At 44.2% G+C, this 19,474-nt stretch overlaps 1 protein-coding gene across 1 annotated transcript; it reads right to left on the bottom strand.

The window, feature by feature from the left end:
* Nucleotides 1-160: 160 nt before the first annotated feature.
* On the bottom strand, nucleotides 161-19,294 carry LOC134749015 (ubiquitin carboxyl-terminal hydrolase 3-like). Its single transcript, XM_063683904.1, has 11 exons — nucleotides 19,045-19,294; nucleotides 17,720-17,864; nucleotides 17,129-17,393; nucleotides 15,758-15,923; nucleotides 14,506-14,684; nucleotides 12,824-12,969; nucleotides 10,539-10,644; nucleotides 9,952-10,074; nucleotides 8,577-8,719; nucleotides 8,115-8,237; nucleotides 161-4,892 (listed from the first exon to the last, which is right to left on the bottom strand). The coding sequence occupies exons 1-11, from the start codon at nucleotides 19,133-19,135 to the stop codon at nucleotides 4,739-4,741; spliced, it is 1,641 nt and encodes a 546-aa protein (XP_063539974.1). The 5' UTR covers nucleotides 19,136-19,294; the 3' UTR covers nucleotides 161-4,738.
* Between the last annotated feature and the right edge of the window lie 180 nt (nucleotides 19,295-19,474).

Below are 19,474 nucleotides of genomic sequence, written 5' to 3' on the forward strand. Positions count from 1 at the left end.
AATAAAAAGGCTAGTGCTGCACTCTGGTGGCAGAACATTGCAGTAATATCCCCTATTATATTTATTGGGAAAATCTTGTAGATTGGTGTGGCCTGGAAAAGGGTTAAGAGCTTTTGTCATTCAAAGGGTTAACCTGTACAATTAAAATTAAACAACAAAATCGTTTCATTGGCGAATTTATTAAATTCAATCACTATCAACTTCCAGTAATTGAAGTACTTAGGTACATTAAAATAAATCTTAAACTATATTCTCATAAGCAGAGCCCGGAATTTTCGCGGCAAAACAAAACACTGTCGCAATCTTGCTAGTTAGATTTTTTTTTTATCGATATTGATATTTGGGTAATGGAAGAAAAAAAAACGGTCCACCTAATAAAAAATATTTAATAAGAAAATTTACGTAAGGTTTTTTATATTATAAAGAAACAGATGCATGCAATTTCTTCTTCTAAATCTACGTCAGTACACATAGCAGCACATGACATTGTATTTGGTTTGTGATATTGATAGGAGTATATAATTATTCATTTCTCAACCTTCTCTGGGAGTAAACAGTTTCGTAAAGCCATTTATGTATACTATTACGTATCTGTTTCTATATAATTTTATACAAACCTCACAATTTTTTTTTGAAATATTCTTTTTATTTAGTTAACTGTCTTTTTCTTTTATTACACAACCATCGATATCGATCGAAATATGTTTCTAACTCTAGCAAGATTGCGACAGTCTTTTGTTTTGCCGCGAAAATTCCGGGCTCTGCTCGTGAGGTACCCGGCAAATTATTCATCAAAGGGAATTGCGCGAACGCGGCACACATGATTTCATAAATAAACTATAGCTCGTGATCTTTCCAAGGTCAGGATTTGAATTCTGTATCAGATTAACAAGGAATATGAAATCCAAAGGAAATACGAAAGAAATATAATAAACTAGATATACGTACAGTCTGGCAAAAAAGAGTAGAAATTAAAAAGTGGCAACACTGTAGTGTCGTCCCTTTCAAATCAATTTAAGAAAAACGGGACGACACTACAGTGTTGCCACTTTTTGATTTCTACTCTTTTTTACCAGACTGTAGTCAAAGAAGAAAAGTTGATACAAAAAGTGTGGAAATCGTTCATCCCATTTACTTGTAGGTGCGTCCAGCTCTAGCGAATATAAATATATGTATAGCCGAACATTCACGGAATATTCGCTAGGTTTGTACGCACCTTAGTTGTCGAAATACTTCCACGACATATACGTCTTATAAGCTTTTTCACATATCTATATCATGGGAGATGTCATTGCATTATTTGCATTGTCACTGTTTCATCATGTAGTCAATGCCATATATATGAATACATTTCTTCACCTTACTGAAACAAGGGCAAACTGTGTACGTAAGTATATTGATGTATTTGACTGTACAGAATTCAAATTGGTTGACTGCGTATAGCTAATGTCACAGGAATGTAAAATCCTTTTGTAAAACTGAATCCACGGCCATGGCCCCTAACTAAACAAGCTTAATACCGCTGGTATTCATACAAAAACTTATTATACTATCAGAGACAAGTCAAATATATAAACTACTAATCTTCATACTAAGCTGCGTTCTGTCGATAGATTGCACTAGGTGTTATACAATACAACACACTTCTCAATAATAGTACGCCATTTGACATGTAATTATTAAGTATTTGCGAAATGTTGTAATTTGTAATTTAGTATAATTTTGAGTAGTTTTAGGATACTTTTTTATAATTTTAGGATAGTTTTTGCTCCTTATATTTCTTTCTTGCTGTGCATGCTTGCTTTGGATGGCATTCTTATGCAATACCTACCACTCGATGTACTCTTTGTAACTATGTTGAATGTTGTCTGTTTAGTGTGCCTTTTAAATAAAAAATAAATAAAAAAATACAGTGTTGTATAATAACTGGCGAGAAAGTGCCGTAAAAAATACATGGGTCTCCTTATAAAAAGTTTATTTTGGAGGAAAGCAGATTAGAAGTTTTTATAATTTACTCATCTCTGATACTGCAAAATGCACTCATGGCATCACATTACATATAGAGAAATCACAATTTGAATCCGATGGATCTTAAGCTCCAAATTCATAATTATTTTATAGTCGACTTTCAAAACAAGTGCATAGACTATCTTTATTTGAGTATTTGTCTCTATAACTACAACTTAACATATTATGTGACGTTTTCAATCAAAATGTGATACCCATTGTCGCTTACCATAAGGACGAAATTCCATTGTATCTTTATACGAATAACCTGTCAGAGCGACCTTTTGGCAAGCGTCAATGTGGTACCTTTTGATTGAAAACGACACCTATATAGATCTTGATCATAAATGCTTGCATAGCACTGACAGATGGGGTGTTGATTATTGCTTAAAGGTTGTTTAAGTATCCAATATTGAATTAGGGTTATTTATTTATTTACGATAGAACGTCACCTGTCTATATGCTTTAATTTTGCAGATTCTATATAATTTTATAGATTATGACTGGGAAAAGTTAGGTTACTGGTAAATATACAAAACAAACAGCGATATCAAATCACCACATTCATAAAATCATTTATATCGTTAATGCTCCAACCTTTGACCGCCAAAGACGTTAAGTGACGCGCGAAGCTACAGACCAATATCAACCTTCGTGCATTCCCACAAGGCGTAGGGTTAAACCGCTAAACGTCGAAAATTTACTAGAATTTTGAACTGTTATAGTCAGAGACCGGCCCGCTAACCCATATTTGCATTTCATTGATAATTTAAATATGCCATCCTAAAATCCTCAATGAGGGCTAACGTGTTTAATTTCGCTAGGGGCGCTAGTGTAGATGGAGGTTTTTCAAAATGTCAAATGCATAGAAGTTTGGGGGGGTTTCATACTTTTTTAACGGGAATTTTTACTCCTTATTCATAATTGTGGTAAATCTTTGTCCATCTTTGATTAATCATGGTAAACAATAGATATAGGTCAATAATTGTTAGTGGTTTAAAAAAAGTGCCAACTAAAATATATGCAAAATTGAACAGGTTGAAAAAATGACACATTTAGACGTTAAAATACCTCTGTGTGTATTAGAACATATTGATTTTATAAAAATAAGCATAGAAGAATTTTGAGATCTGTTTTTCTGGACCTACATCTACAGTGGCGCCAACTGGTGAGCACAAAAACGGTAGCCCTCATACCTCATTCAATCAAATTTTATTAAATATTTTGTAAATTGTTATCTAGACTCGTCACACATTCACGTCTCATTCATTTGGAGCTTGAATGGATGTATTGTAAACCAACAAAAGCCAATGAGGTACAGCAAGCTGCAAAAGTGCATACCCGCTCCATAAATGATTTCCCATTCCAAGTGGTACAATTTAACATTTCGTAACTAAGGCATTACTAGCTTCTGTCCACTATTTCGTCTGCGCAGAATGATGATTTCCATGATGGGAATTATCCATATCCAATGTCCTTTTCCCGGGACTCAAACTATCTTACAAAAAATTATCTACTCAAATCGATTCAGCGCCTTTTATTAGTAAGGTTATTATTGGCAGAACAACCACGTCACGGTGTTTTGTTTGTTTACATTATTCCTTTAAGGTCTAAATGGTATAGATTACGTGCGAGTGATGAATGATTTTTATAGTTATCCACAGCGATTAACTCACTCACAAAACCTCGTTGAATAAACGATAGAATTATACATATTTTTCAGTGACATACAATGATGATTTTTAGTCTAAGACCCCGTTCCAAAAGTTTGAAATTATCTTACAGTTTACAGTCTTACAATTTGATTTATTTATTTGATTTAAGTAGAAATTATTTACTTTAAAAGCTAGCTACAAAATATTTGCGTACATACTTTTGACCTTAAATTGTTTTATTCAGAAGACGTTTCATTTAGTAAGTAGTTGACGGTAGTTTTGACTAATTCTTGGTTTTCGCACTGATTTATTTTTAGACCTATTATAACATTTTACTACTTAAGAATTTGTTTACATTTGCCAAAGTTAAGACGATAAATAGATGTGATACCAAAACACGGTGAACGCCATGGTGAATGCTATTTGTAGGCACGATATTTACTTTTCCAATAACATTTTATTAACTTTCTACAGTTCATGGATCACTGAAATCCGCGAGATCATGTAAATATAGGTAGTCGAGCTATTATTAGCTGAAGTTTAACCGATATCAGTTGTACTATACGCGGTTATCAAACTGATATGGATCTGCATATCGTTCCAGTGTGAGCAAGACAGCGCTACGCACGTTTACAGCGATGTCCCGCTCGCACACGCAGCGTGAGGATCCGCATCCAATGTGAAGACCGCTAAGGGCCGAAGTTTTAAATTTTTATGCAACTGTAGGCCGAGCACATGATGGGCGCGACAGTATCTCGCCGCGAGATAGAACTACCCGTCTTTTACTAACTGTATGAATTAAAGAGGGACGGGTAGTCTATGTCGCGGCGAGATACTCTCGCGCCAATCATGTGCTAGCCCGGCTGGTTGGTGGCCGCTGGTTTAAATTTTTTAACTCACGGCTTCGCTTCGGGCACAATATTCTGGCTTCTCTCGCATTTACGGAGGGTGCGGTGTTAAAGATTATCCGAAGTTTTTGTTGAAACTATGCAAGTTTGAAGTCACGGCACCTGCGCCTCGGGCACTTGTTTGTGTTCGTGTTTGTGTTTGGTAGAGCCAGGCTTGGGCCAGGGTAGTCAGGAGAGCGGTCGGTCCTGGCGGATATAGAAGAGGATGTAGGGCTTGCAGGCCTGCACGGCGGCCGCGTCGGCCGCGCGCACCGTCTGGTCGTTGAAGTGGAACCACTGCCCCGAGTTGTGCGCGAACGCTGTGTAGTGGCCCGAACCCGCGCTGGAATAATACCGTATTATCACTATAACTAATAGTATAATCATACAGAACGGCCACGCTCCGCCCCGCCCCGACTCGAATCACCTCGCCCCGCGACAGCAGATTGACGGCAGTTTGCCGGCCGCTCAGTACTATTTTTAAGCAACTTACACAATGACGCATGCCGCGTGTACAGACGTGCCGTTCACACATAGAAACGCAAGTGATTTTTGATGTATAGCGTGACCGCCCTGTGACAATGATTCATGATCATCATGAGTCTTTAGACGTCAGCGACAGAGCGCGAATTATAAAAATGCCAATATTTAGTGATAATATTACTAAATATTACCACATTCTTTTTAGCAATTTTGAAAATCAAAAATAATGCAGTGGTGACTACTGGATAAATCTTTCTCAGCTGAAATAAGTGGTACCAAATTGGTGAGCAAAACGTAGGTATAATATAACCCATAAACTCCCGTGATAAACGGCCCGTGGAAGCCACGGGACGAACCTAGCCGCGCCCCTAAACAGGTTATCTTGGCCCACTGGCCAACACAGGGCACTCCCGTGCTACTATCGGCCACATATTCAATCATTTGTTCATCTTATGAATGAGCGATAACGATACATTTTCAATGTTTGCGATAGATCCCCCGGCTCGTAATTTACACGCGCAGTTTGTCTCAAGTTTGCAACCAAACCATCGTAACTGACGATCGTAAAAGTTCTCATTCACACTCGCGCGGCCGTAGTAAGAGCAAGAGAGATATGTATGAGTAATATAGTATTGTGATTACCCGGAGCCGTGGTGCACGATGACGGCGGCGAGGTCGTAGAGCATGGCGCGGCGCCGCTCCAGCACGAAGCGGGACATGTCCGGCGCGGCGGGGACATGTGTCCATCCTACAACATGACTCACCCGGAGCCGTGGTGCACGATGACGGCGGCGAGGTCGTAGAGCATGGCGCGGCGCCGCTCCAGCACGAAGCGGGACATGTCCGGCGCGGCGGGGACATGTGTCCATCCTACAACATGACCCACCCGGAGCCGTGGTGCACGATGACGGCGGCGAGGTCGTAGAGCATGGCGCGGCGCCGCTCCAGCACGAAGCGGGACATGTCCGGCGCGGCGGGGACATGTGTCCATCCTACAACATGACTCACCCGGAGCCGTGGTGCACGATGACGGCGGCGAGGTCGTAGAGCATGGCGCGGCGCCGCTCCAGCACGAAGCGGGACATGTCCGGCGCGGCGGGGACATGTGTCCATCCTACAACATGACTCACCCGGAGCCGTGGTGCACGATGACGGCGGCGAGGTCGTAGAGCATGGCGCGGCGCCGCTCCAGCACGAAGCGGGACATGTCCGGCGCGGCGGGGACATGTGTCCATCCTACAACATGACTCACCCGGAGCCGTGGTGCACGATGACGGCGGCGAGGTCGTAGAGCATGGCGCGGCGCCGCTCCAGCACGAAGCGGGACATGTCCGGCGCGGCGGGGACATGTGTCCATCCTACAACATGACCCACCCGGAGCCGTGGTGCACGATGACGGCGGCGAGGTCGTAGAGCATGGCGCGGCGCCGCTCCAGCACGACGCGGGACATGTCCGGCGCGGCGGGGACATGTGTCCATCCTACAACATGACTCACCCGGAGCCGTGGTGCACGATGACGGCGGCGAGGTCGTAGAGCATGGCGCGGCGCCGCTCCAGCACGAAGCGGGACATTTCCGGCGCGGCGGGGACATGTGTCCATCCTACAACATGACTCACCCGGAGCCGTGGTGCACGATGACGGCGGCGAGGTCGTAGAGCATGGCGCGGCGCCGCTCCAGCACGAAGCGGGACATGTCCGGCGCGGCGGGGACATGTGTCCATCCTACAACATGACTCACCCGGAGCCGTGGTGCACGATGACGGCGGCGAGGTCGTAGAGCATGGCGCGGCGCCGCTCCAGCACGAAGCGGGACATGTCCGGCGCGGCGGGGACATGTGTCCATCCTACAACATGACCCACCCGGAGCCGTGGTGCACGATGACGGCGGCGAGGTCGTAGAGCATGGCGCGGCGCCGCTCCAGCACGACGCGGGACATGTCCGGCGCGGCGGGGACATGTGTCCATCCTACAACATGACTCACCCGGAGCCGTGGTGCACGATGACGGCGGCGAGGTCGTAGAGCATGGCGCGGCGCCGCTCCAGCACGAAGCGGGACATGTCCGGCGCGGCGGGGACATGTGTCCATCCTACAACATGACTCACCCGGAGCCGTGGTGCACGATGACGGCGGCGAGGTCGTAGAGCATGGCGCGGCGCCGCTCCAGCACGAAGCGGGACATGTCCGGCGCGGCGGGGACATGTGTCCATCCTACAACATGACCCACCCGGAGCCGTGGTGCACGATGACGGCGGCGAGGTCGTAGAGCATGGCGCGGCGCCGCTCCAGCACGACGCGGGACATGTCCGGCGCGGCGGGGACATGTGTCCATCCTACAACATGACTCACCCGGAGCCGTGGTGCACGATGACGGCGGCGAGGTCGTAGAGCATGGCGCGGCGCCGCTCCAGCACGAAGCGGGACATGTCCGGCGCGGCGGGGACATGTGTCCATCCTACAACATGACTCACCCGGAGCCGTGGTGCACGATGACGGCGGCGAGGTCGTAGAGCATGGCGCGGCGCCGCTCCAGCACGAAGCGGGACATGTCAGGCGCGGCGGGGATATGTGTCCATCCTACAACATGACTCACCCGGAGCCGTGGTGCACGATGACGGCGGCGAGGTCGTAGAGCATGGCGCGGCGCCGCTCCAGCACGAAGCGGGACATGTCCGGCGCGGCGGGGACATGTGTCCATCCTACAACATGACTCACCCGGAGCCGTGGTGCACGATGACGGCGGCGAGGTCGTAGAGCATGGCGCGGCGCCGCTCCAGCACGAAGCGGGACATGTCCGGCGCGGCGGGGACATGTGTCCATCCTACAACATGACTCACCCGGAGCCGTGGTGCACGATGACGGCGGCGAGGTCGTAGAGCATGGCGCGGCGCCGCTCCAGCACGAAGCGGGACATGTCCGGCGCGGCGGGGACATGTGTCCATCCTACAACATGACTCACCCGGAGCCGTGGTGCACGATGACGGCGGCGAGGTCGTAGAGCATGGCGCGGCGCCGCTCCAGCACGAAGCGGGACATGTCCGGCGCGGCGGGGACATGTGTCCATCCTACAACATGACTCACCCGGAGCCGTGGTGCACGATGACGGCGGCGAGGTCGTAGAGCATGGCGCGGCGCCGCTCCAGCACGAAGCGGGACATGTCCAGCGCGCGCAGCGGGAACGAGATGCCCGTGTCCACCTTCGTCCTGCACCAACAAACATTACAGTTGCACAATCAATCCTTCAATTCATTCCCGCCCCTAACCCAACAGGAATGTTATATTATAAGCTTACATTTTCACATGAGTCTAAGTGACTGTAAAACCACAAGCGTTTAAAGCTTAACTCGCGACACAACTTTCTGGGAGACCTCAATTGGTCAACTATTTAAGAAACTGGTTTACTTACGAAAATAAATTGTGATACACCAGCACACATTCTCAAGTTTCATATGACCAAAATCATCAGACGATTCTGTTAGTGATTTTGAAATCTTTAAAATAAAATTACAAATCCGGACAATCCGGGTAACCTAAATATCTTACCTAAAGTAGTTGTGCCAGCGAAACCGCTTGAGGTGTAGGCAGAGCACTTGCGGCAGACGCCGCACTCGGAACTGCTTGGTGGACTTCTGCTTGCTGCCGCAACTATTACAGAAGTAGCGCTCTGTGTCCGCTAGCTCTTCTACCTGTAATTTTTAAATCTAACTAATGAAAGTAATACATCAATTACATAATTGAAGAGTTACATAAGTTGTTTTAGAGGGATGCCCCTGACACAAAAACTGATCAGATTGTACTCAGACGCTTTTGGAAGGTTTGGGAGCTTCTGTATGTGGTAAACACGAAATGTATGTAGTATATTATTTTTCTTTGTTAAGGGCTAGATTGGGCTCTTAAGCTTCTGTATCACTGCGACCATTGCTGATCTATTGTGATCGTTACTTACTACAATTGTAGTATACGTTCTTGGTTTGAGGTGATTTGCGAAGGTTAACCATGGGGGCTCACCTGAACGAAGCTAGCGAGGCAGTCCAGCAGCGGCACGGGTGCGGCCGCGTCGGGGAGCTCCAGCGACAGGTCCAGGAACGGGTCCAGCTTCCTGTAGTTCTGTAGAGCTAGGGCAGATCCAATATGTTACCTGAACGAAGCTAGCGAGGCAGTCCAGCAGCGGCACGGGTGCGGCCGCGTCGGGGAGCTCCAGCGACAGGTCCAGGAACGGGTCCAGCTTCCTGTAGTTCTGTAGAGCTAGGGCAGATCCAATATGTTACCTGAACGAAGCTAGCGAGGCAGTCCAGCAGCGGCACGGGTGCGGCCGCGTCGGGCAGCTCCAGCGACAGGTCCAGGAACGGGTCCAGCTTCCTGTAGTTCTGTAGAGCTAGGGCAGATCCAATATGTTACCTGAACGAAGCTAGCGAGGCAGTCCAGCAGCGGCACGGGTGCGGCCGCGTCGGGGAGCTCCAGCGACAGGTCCAGGAACGGGTCCAGCTTCCTGTAGTTCTGTAGAGCTAGGGCAGATCCAATATGTTACCTGAACGAAGCTAGCGAGGCAGTCCAGCAGCGGCACGGGTGCGGCCGCGTCGGGGAGCTCCAGCGACAGGTCCAGGAACGGGTCCAGCTTCCTGTAGTTCTGTAGAGCTAGGGCAGATCCAATATGTTACCTGAACGAAGCTAGCGAGGCAGTCCAGCAGCGGCACGGGTGCGGCCGCGTCGGGGAGCTCCAGCGACAGGTCCAGGAACGGGTCCAGCTTCCTGTAGTTCTGTAGAGCTAGGGCAGATCCAATATGTTACCTGAACGAAGCTAGCGAGGCAGTCCAGCAGCGGCACGGGTGCGGCCGCGTCGGGCAGCTCCAGCGACAGGTCCAGGAACGGGTCCAGCTTCCTGTAGTTCTGTAGAGCTAGGGCAGATCCAATATGTTACCTGAACGAAGCTAGCGAGGCAGTCCAGCAGCGGCACGGGTGCGGCCGCGTCGGGCAGCTCCAGCGACAGGTCCAGGAACGGGTCCAGCTTCTTGCTCTCCGCGCCGCACGCCAAGCAGCGCACCTGTACAATAATACGTGGAATTATTACTAGAAAGAACGCTTTTCTGAATAGACCAGGCCTATACAATTTTCTCATGCGAACATATCCATAAGCCACTTACCCTAAAAACGTAAACTACTTACGTGCCGTTAACTAGGGATGTTACGGATGTGGCTTTACCGGAGCCAGAGCCGCATCCGGAGTTTAAAAAAAATTAATAGTCGGATCCGGAGCCGGAGGTGAAGCGGGAGCCGTTACCGGATCCGAATACGGAGCCGGATCCGGAGGTTTACCGGAAGCGGAGCCGGAACCGAGTAGCTTTTTAGTGAAAGGCAGATATATCAAGACCTATATAAGGTTGACTGGTAGAGAATGCCTTATGGCATTAAGTCCGCCTTTTGTACTGTAAGGTTTTCTTTTGTGCAATAAAGATTAAATAAATAAATAAATATATAACAATACAGATATGACAACACCTCACATACCTCGCTTTGCAGAGTGCCGCCAAACACTGCGGTGACGATGGAGGCGGCCGGCAGCCCCGCCTCCGCGCGCGCCGGCGGCAGCAGCTGCAGCAGCTCCGTGTGCAGCCTGCCACACACACACACACACAACGTGTCAAACAGATCGTCACTTATAGTGGCTTGGCGGGACAGGCTTTAGGTTACTTCTCGCCCATGTCGTCGCAGACATGGACATATTTGGTATCAGTACATTCAGTATCGTGTCCTGAACACTTTTCTTATTTTTGGAAATATCTGGTTAATTATCTTTTAACATTATATAGAGGCAAAGTTAGATATAACTCCGTAATAGATGGATACAGTCTAAGGAAAAAACGTGCCTCGAAAATCAAGAAAATTTGATTCCCGTTCAGAGGGCGCTACTAGTTTTGGCCTACAGTCGTATAGATGGCGTTGACGGTTTCGTTTGTTATTTAACAATTTTAACGCATATCAGTGAAAGAACATGGGTCAAAATCATAAAAATAATTAATGCAAATAAAAAAAATCATTTATCTATATTTAAATACATTCTATCGTATTTTTATAAATCTTCATTTTTAGTTTTAAAGTGTGTCGACAGATGGCAGTGAATTTACTGGGGTTACAAAATTTACTATAACAGTATCGCTCTAGTATAAGTTATTCTACGTATAGAGGATATTCACAGTCCCTTGGTACGTATTTTGGAATGATCCATTCAGTCATTTTCAATTTAGAGCAGTTCAAAGTCAACTGTGGATTGTGAAGTTTTTGAACGTTTTCTAATAATTTGTTAGACGAAGTAGTGAAAATGTTACAGTAAGTTATATATTTGTGATCTACTCACAGAGCCCTTTTATTTCCTACCCAACATGGTATGATAAAATAAAACCGGCCAAGTGCGAGTCGGACTCGCGTTCCAAGGGTTCCGTACATTACACAATTTAAACAATGTATTTTTTATGTGAAATGTCTTTAAAAAACGCCTAGGGGTCGGATCAAAAACTAACTAATTAAGTCCGACTCACGCTTGACTGCACATTTCTAATAGGTTTTCCGGTAATCTATAGGTAAAGATCTATTTTGTGTATTTTTTTCAAAATTTTTGACCCAGTAGTTTCGGAGATAAAGGGGGGGAATGGTAATTTTTTGCCTATTTTCTTGAATAACTTCTAAAGTGTTTATCTTAAAATTATAAAAAATATATATTTGAGATTCTCACAATAAGCTCTTTCATTTGATTAGTAACACGATATAGTTTGACAAACTTTATTTTTTAATTATCTCATTTACCCCCCAAAAGTGGGCCCCATGTTTAAAATTAATATGTTTACGTTACATGTCCATCTTTGGGTCACAAACTTACATACGTGTACCAAATTTCAACTTAATTGGTTCAGTAGTTTCGGAGAAAATAGGCTGTGACAGACGGACAGACGGACAGACAGACAGACAGACAGACGCACGAGTGATCCTATAAGGGTTCCGTTTTTTCCTTTTGAGGTACGGAACCCTAAAAAAAGTGAAAAACTTTGTACTGCCGACTTTATGACGTCTCCCAGCAACTACCCCCACCCATGGAGACTATATAAAGGAGCCAAATGTATGAAAAGTGTCCATCAAAAAACAGTAATTAGGCGGCGCCACCATACACCGAAATACTACCAAAACCAACCTACGTAATTTGGTCGGGTTATTTGTTGCCTTATATGGTTCATGTTATACTCGTGTCCCAGAGCCTAACTAGCGCCACCGGAGAGATTAGGAACTATTATTTAAAGCTGAAAGCGGTCACTTTTGCAACAATTCTGCCATAAGAGATTGCGATCCTTTCTATACCATCCATACCCCCACCACTTTCGCGCTTGTCATCTCATATATATATATATATATATTTGTGTTCAGGACATCACACTGAATGCACTGATACCAAATATACCCATGTCCGAGACGACATGAGCGAAAATCGATTTCTAGAAGACTTCTAGACCAAAAACCGACGCTCTATTAATCATTATGTATGTACATATCAAAATAATAAACAGGTATAATCAACCTAAAAAGGTGTCGCATAATATGCAATTTTAGAGGATATTATATCAGGAACCACTCAAGCTGTGGAATGAACGCGCCGCCAAGGTTTTTCGAGAGAAACGACTGTTGGCTTTTCAGTTATGCAACGTGCATGTACCATCCTTGAAGTTACAAGCTTCCATACGTGCTTAGCATTGAACAAACTATAATTACATTTATTTGATTAACGTTGAAGTAGTATATTAAATCACCTATCGAGCATGTATCGCAGGAATTCGTGAGCGTCCTGCTGCTGGTAGCCGCGGAAACGTGGGACCACCTTCCATATCACCAGGAATAAGCACTCTGGTGATATTGCTCCTTTGCCGCCGCATCCACTGTTCAGATTTATCAGCACCTGCAAGATTTAAATAACAAAAAATATGTTAAGGTGCCGCCGTGGGTTCAGCCAGCAGTTTTTGTATAGGTAGCGCTTTTTTAGATCATAATGCTGTTGCCAAAAAATATGAATAGCAATCTTGAGGCATTTCTCTCTAATAACTTCATCTATTCGAAACCTGATTAAACAAGTTTCGCTTGATAAAAAAACACTAACATAGGTCAGAAATGCACCATTAAAAATTTGTAACAATTTTTGCACAAAAGTTGAAAATATGAAAAATGCTTCTAAAATAGTACATTTTACAACTAGTGTGAAAAGACTCGGTACGAGTGGTAAAAAGACATTTCACACGTGTTGTAAACGACGTTTTTTAATACAATTGCGAAAAAATAATAAATTAATATATCATTAGTAGAATCATACCACCAAACCAAACCAAAACCAAAAGTACCTATACAGCCCTTGATACTTGAGCTGCCGCAGCCCGCGATACCTTCATACTCGTGCGCGCCCCGGCCGCGGCCGCCGCGGGCCCGGCGCGGGTTGCTCAACGACACCGAGGAGTAACGAGTGAGGCCCCAGGGCCAGTACCTGCTCAAGCTAAATTACATAAAAACTGCGTTTCGAAAGTATAGTTTGGAACTAAAAAGTAAAAAGCACTAGTTCGAGAAATTGAGCTTCTCGCACGCTACGCAGCCACAAAAAGTACCACTTTTTGAGCAACTGTATTAAAAATATGTTTATTTTTGATTGAACTTGTCGATAACATTTTTCGGTCCACAGCTCACAGAGTCACGCTCACGAATATTACCTTCAACTTGTTCTTCTCAACTCTTCAGCCATCACCACGTCCATCATCTCCTGGCGGATGTAGCTGCGGGAGTGGTACACCTTGCGGCCGTTGGTCTTCACCAGCTCGGGCAGGCTGCTGAAGTAGCCGGACTGGATGCTGTACATCATCACGTTACCTTTCTCAACTCTTCAGCCATCACCACGTCCGTCATCTCCTGGCGGATGTAGCTGCGGGAGTGGTACACCTTGCGGCCGTTGGTCTTCACCAGCTCGGGCAGGCTGCTGAAGTCGCCGGACTGGATGCTGTACATCATCACGTTACCTTTCTCAACTCTTCAGCCATCACCACGTCCATCATCTCCTGGCGGATGTAGCTGCGGGAGTGGTACACCTTGCGGCCGTTGGTCTTCACCAGCTCGGGCAGGCTGCTGAAGTAGCCGGACTGGATGCTGTACATCATCACGTTACCTTTCTCAACTCTTCAGCCATCACCACGTCCGTCATCTCCTGGCGGATGTAGCTGCGGGAGTGGTACACCTTGCGGCCGTTGGTCTTCACCAGCTCGGGCAGGCTGCTGAAGTCGCCGGACTGGATGCTGTACATCATCACGTTACCTTTCTCAACTCTTCAGCCATCACCACGTCGTCATCTCCTGGCGGTTGTAGCTGCGGGAGTGGTACACCTTGCGGCCGTTGGTCTTCACCAGCTCGGGCAGGCTGATGAAGTAGCCGGACTGGATGCTGTACATCATCTCGTTACCTTTCTCAACTCTTCAGCCATCACCACGTCCGTCATCTCCTGGCGGGTGTAGCTGCGGGAGTGGTACACCTTGCGGCCGTTGGTCTTGGGCTCGAGGACGGGCAGGCTGCTGAAGTAGCAGCTGAACTCCTGGATGTTGCTCAGGCTCTGGAGCACCGCATTCATGAAGCATGTGTTGCCTGGAATTACGAACATTAGGATTAGTCATTTAATCAAGCGTAAGCATAGACATAGTATATACAAGTAGTTATAGACCCGCCACCGAGCGACCGGGGATAAGAGAAAGAATATTCATATAAAATTTGGGCAGCATAGGATTTTTTCTCTTTCACTCTTATAAATTTCGGTATTTCGCCATTGCCTCCTACCTATGATGCCGCCCGGTCGGTGATAAGGATAAAGCATGGCACTATTTTCTCTTTCCTCTTATAGGAATCGCAATAAGACTATCTTTCTCTATCAAAGAGTGTCAGGCCCTTGAGCGTAAGGGACTATTTGCAGCGATTTGCTATTTGCGCGCGACTGAATCGTGACTGGCCCCTTGTCGAGTTTTCAACGCGCGACAGAAGAGGTGCCCCGGTTGTGCAGGCTCAGACAAGCAGACTACACATCGCGACTAATACAGCAAAAAAAAATACAAAAACGTTTTTAAATAGTTATAATTGTATTCATTTTGGAGAGCGCTGGTGACCTAGCGGTAAGAGCGTGCGACTTGCAATCCGGAGGTCGCGGGTTCAAACCCCGGCTCGTACCAATGAGTTTTTCGGAACTTATGTACGAAATATCATTTGATATTTACCAGTCGCTTTTCGGTGAAGGAAAACATCGTAAGGAAACCGGACTAATCCCAACAAGGCCAAGTTTCCCCTCTGGGTTGGAAGATCAGATGGCAGTCGCTTTCGTAAAAACTAGTGCCTACGCCAATTCTTGGGATTAGTTGCCAAGCGGACCCCAGGCTCCCATGAGCCGTGGCAAAATGCCGGGACACCGCGAGGAAGATGATAATTGTATGAATTTTATTTTATTTTGAATTAATTAACTTATTTCAAATAATTGTATATATTGCATGCCACTAAAATAGTGAATTATCCTGAGCAAATTTCAACTAAATCGGTTCAGCGGTTTAAGCATAAAGAGGTAACAGACAGACAGACACACTTTCGCATTTATAATATTAAGTATGGATAGTATGGATTTACCATCCAGTCTCCATTAGGCAAAACTGCTAGTTGCATAATAAAATTGAACCTACCTAAATTTTTTAATCCTACGACTTTCTTCTCCCTTTGAGTCTTGCCGTTGCAGGGTGAGCCCTTCTTCTCCTTGCTCTTGGTGCCGTTCTCCGCCGAACTGCTGTCATCGGAGTGAGATCTTTTGCGGGACCGCGGTCTTAAGCTTCGCACTGTTTCTTCTGGCGTCTGAGAAACAAAAAATATGTATAAATATTTGGGGACAATCTTACTCAGTTCAACCTAGCCCCAAACTACGCAAAGCTCGAACCCGGGACCTCCTCCTTTGTAAGCAGGGTCACTACCGACTAGGTTAGGAGACCGTTAAAAACGATAGTGACTTTCAAGTTCAGAGGTATGAATGAAGAATGGAGGTCACTTTTCAAATGAATAATCTTTTAAATCTACTTTTTTGTCACTATAACCTTCTGAGCTGGCTACTAAAGGACCTGAAGAAGGTCCAATGCAAATCACCATATTCATGAAATGTACCTATAGAGACATTAAGTTTGATTGTGTACATTCATGTCGTATGCTTCACGTATTCTTATTACTTATTCATACTCCAGTATCATCCATGCCGCTACACTCTACAGTAAACAACTGTATAATTCATAAAAAACTTAACATACTATAAATACCAATGAGTTTCTCGAATCATTTGTTTGAAAACTTTTGAATGAAAGAAAAATAGTACCTACTAGGAGGAATTGTTTCAGCTTATTTCAGAGATGTGACCTGTGCTATGGAGCAAAAATTCATCTTTGGAAAATAAATTCATTGATGTAAAGTCCCACCTACAGAGAGTTACATCGATTTTTTTTTTCTGGTCAAAGGTCTGTGCCTGAGAGAAATTTAGGGCCCTTAACTTAAAATAAGACAAGATAAGCTCAATTGTGTAGATGGGCAGGAGCTAAATAGACATACATATAAACAGATTTATTCGTACAAATGGTGTCAAATAATACTTTAAAATTTATAATGGTTTTCAGCTAGTGTTTGCATTTCACCATTTTTGTTTTTAGGGTTCCGTACCCAAAGGGTAAAAACGGGACCCTATTACTAAGACTCCGCTGTCCGTCTGTCACCAGGCTGTATCTCATGAACCGTGATAGCTAGACAGTTGAAATTTTCACAGATGATGTATTTCTGTTGCCGCTATAACAACAAATACTAAAAACGAATAATATAAATATTTAAATGGGCTCCCATACAACAAACGTGATTTTTTTGCTGTTTTTTTCCGTAATGGTACGGAACCCTTCGTGCGCGAGTCCGACTCGCACTTGGCCGGTTTTTTTGGATACCTGACAGTTTCATTTAAACTAGAGAACATGAGAATCCTTTACTCAGAAGTGTGTAAATATTTGATTTTAAAGAATATATGTAAGTACCTTAGTATTTTTGGTCCGCTTGTCCGTATCCCCGCTCTCCTGTGCTTCTGTTGTGTCCGCACCCTTGACTTCCTTGCTAGAAGAAGGCTCCTGCAATGAGGATGTGGATGAACAGCTGTTCGGCTCGCTGCCATCTTTACTGTTTTCCTCGTTACCTAGGATACTATTTGTGTCGGTCACATTCCTTATTTGCATAATACTTTGCCTTGTTTTGTCTATTGATTGTGTTTCTGTGTCGTTTGATACATAGTCATCACATTGGTAGCTGAAATTTAAATAAGATATTTATTTAATATTTTAATACAAGTCATAATAATTAATAATACACTGTATCTCATGAACCGTGATAGCTAGACAGTTGAAATTTTCACAGATGATGTATTTTTGTTGCCGCTATAACAACAAATACTAAAAACAGAATAATATAAATATTTAAATGGGGCTCCCATACAACGTGATTTTTTTGCTGTTTTTTTTCCGTAATGGTACGGAACCCTTCGTGCGCGAGTCCGACTCGCACTTGGCCGGTTTTTTTCTTTAATATATGACATCTATTGCAGTTTATCATTTAAACTTCCTTTTTTTACTTACCAATAAACTGAGAATATATCACAATTCATACACAGCTGGTGGCCCGAAGTCTCGGCATGTAGCTTCGCATGCCCATTCACATACCGGCCACAGTTCACCACCCCACACTGTAGGCACAACCAATTCTGATCCTTTGCTGCACATTCTGAAAAACAATAACATTGTTACTTATTATGTAATGTACTCACTCACTAGACACTGGATTAGGTGAGAAACCTATCTAGATATAATATATGTTTACATAGCTATATTCCTAGTGGGATCTAATTATGAAGAAAAATCACAACTATACTATCATAATTAGGCTATTGACAGATCAATTTGATTGGAACTAGTTAAAATATTAACAACAAGCTGATTAAGGCAGCCAAACTACCTGTAGTTTGTCAAAGGGCTGTCTCATTTCAAACCACTTTCAAACAGAGAGATAATCATACTATCTTTGTCTTACACTAGTAAAAGAAAAGGATAAGTAGTTTTTTGGTTCTTATTTACTGACAATTTGGTTTGCCCAACTATAGATGCAACACTCATTGAGAATGACCTATCATAAAACCACTATAAGGTGTTAATCAAAACATTTACCTACATGAGGGAGGGAGGTATGTAAATATTAAATTGAAGATTCAGGATACGGTATCTTACACAATTATATTTCTATAGATATAGGGACTGTCATAAATAATGTGTAGTTTTTTGTTTTTCAAAATATAGCAGCAAAGTAGTTGGGTGTGATCGATTTCTATACCTACGACGTTAAGTTTCCTGAAAAGTTATCTTGACACCTTGTACAAGTCATACCTACTATCACCTTGCGAAGCTATTGAAGTGTTTTCTAGTTCAACACACTGCGCAATACGAAATTAAATAAACTAACATCATATTAGGCTGATCACATATTGTTTTGCGATTCTGACTCATTCCATTTGGACTACGGGAAACGATATATGTTTATAAAACAGATGTTTGAGGAAAAATCCTAGATACGCAAGCTAGCGTATCTATATCTAGGATTAGTTCCATATCATGACGGAACGCATGCTATTATCATAACATTTCAGCATAAAATAGCAATATTTTTAACACATCGCGGCAGGTAACGCGACATTCTCATCATTCACGGTCATTCGAGTACCCCGCGCCCCGCCCCGTCCCTCCCACTTCACCGTCCCCTCTGCGTCCCATGATAACAGCTGATTATTATAACTTCGCTGTATTGATTTTTCAAACTAACCCTAATAAATGCGACGTGGCGTCTCAACCTCAACGCATATTGCAAGACATGAAACCCTAGTCATATTTAGTTAAAGAAACTGAGTAATTACCTGAACAATCCCAGTTCTTTGTGACTGAGGTGTCTTCTGTGATGAGGTCGCTGTCCACCTTGACGTTATCTAACAAATGGGTACATTCCATTCTTCATAATATGTGTGATCTAACCGAATAAAAATAATATAAGCTTAATTTAGAACTCATGGAAATGAAATAGATTTCTATCACAACTCTCCCGAGCTCACAAAACGAATGAGATCGAGATCGAGCTAGGGAGCAAAAGCAAACACAACAATTAAAGTGGGTTACCATGTACAAAAATACTGTTGTATGAAAACTAAACAATAATTTTAAAGTTTTGATAAATGTACACATCCACAAAATTTTACAAACACTGTATTTAAGTTTAAACTTGTCAAAAACCTGTTAAAGGTACAGTATGTTTAAGTTACTCTTTGCTGTACTAAAAAGGCTAGTGCTGCA

This window comes from Cydia strobilella, chromosome 17 (assembly GCF_947568885.1).
Source record: "Cydia strobilella chromosome 17, ilCydStro3.1, whole genome shotgun sequence".
Classification (NCBI taxonomy): Eukaryota; Metazoa; Arthropoda; class Insecta; order Lepidoptera; family Tortricidae; genus Cydia; species Cydia strobilella.

Coding starts and splice junctions, on each gene's coding strand:
- LOC134749015 (XM_063683904.1), bottom strand. CDS start 19,135: ATGGAATGTACCCATTTGTTAGATAACGTCAAGGTGGACAGCGACCTC. Junction 17,865..19,044: donor AAAGAACTGGGATTGTTCAG/GTAATTACTCAG, acceptor ATTGTTTTTCAG/AATGTGCAGCAAAGGATCAG. Junction 4,893..8,114: donor ATCGTGCACCACGGCTCCGG/GTGAGTCATGTT, acceptor GTATTATTCCAG/CGCGGGTTCGGGCCACTACA.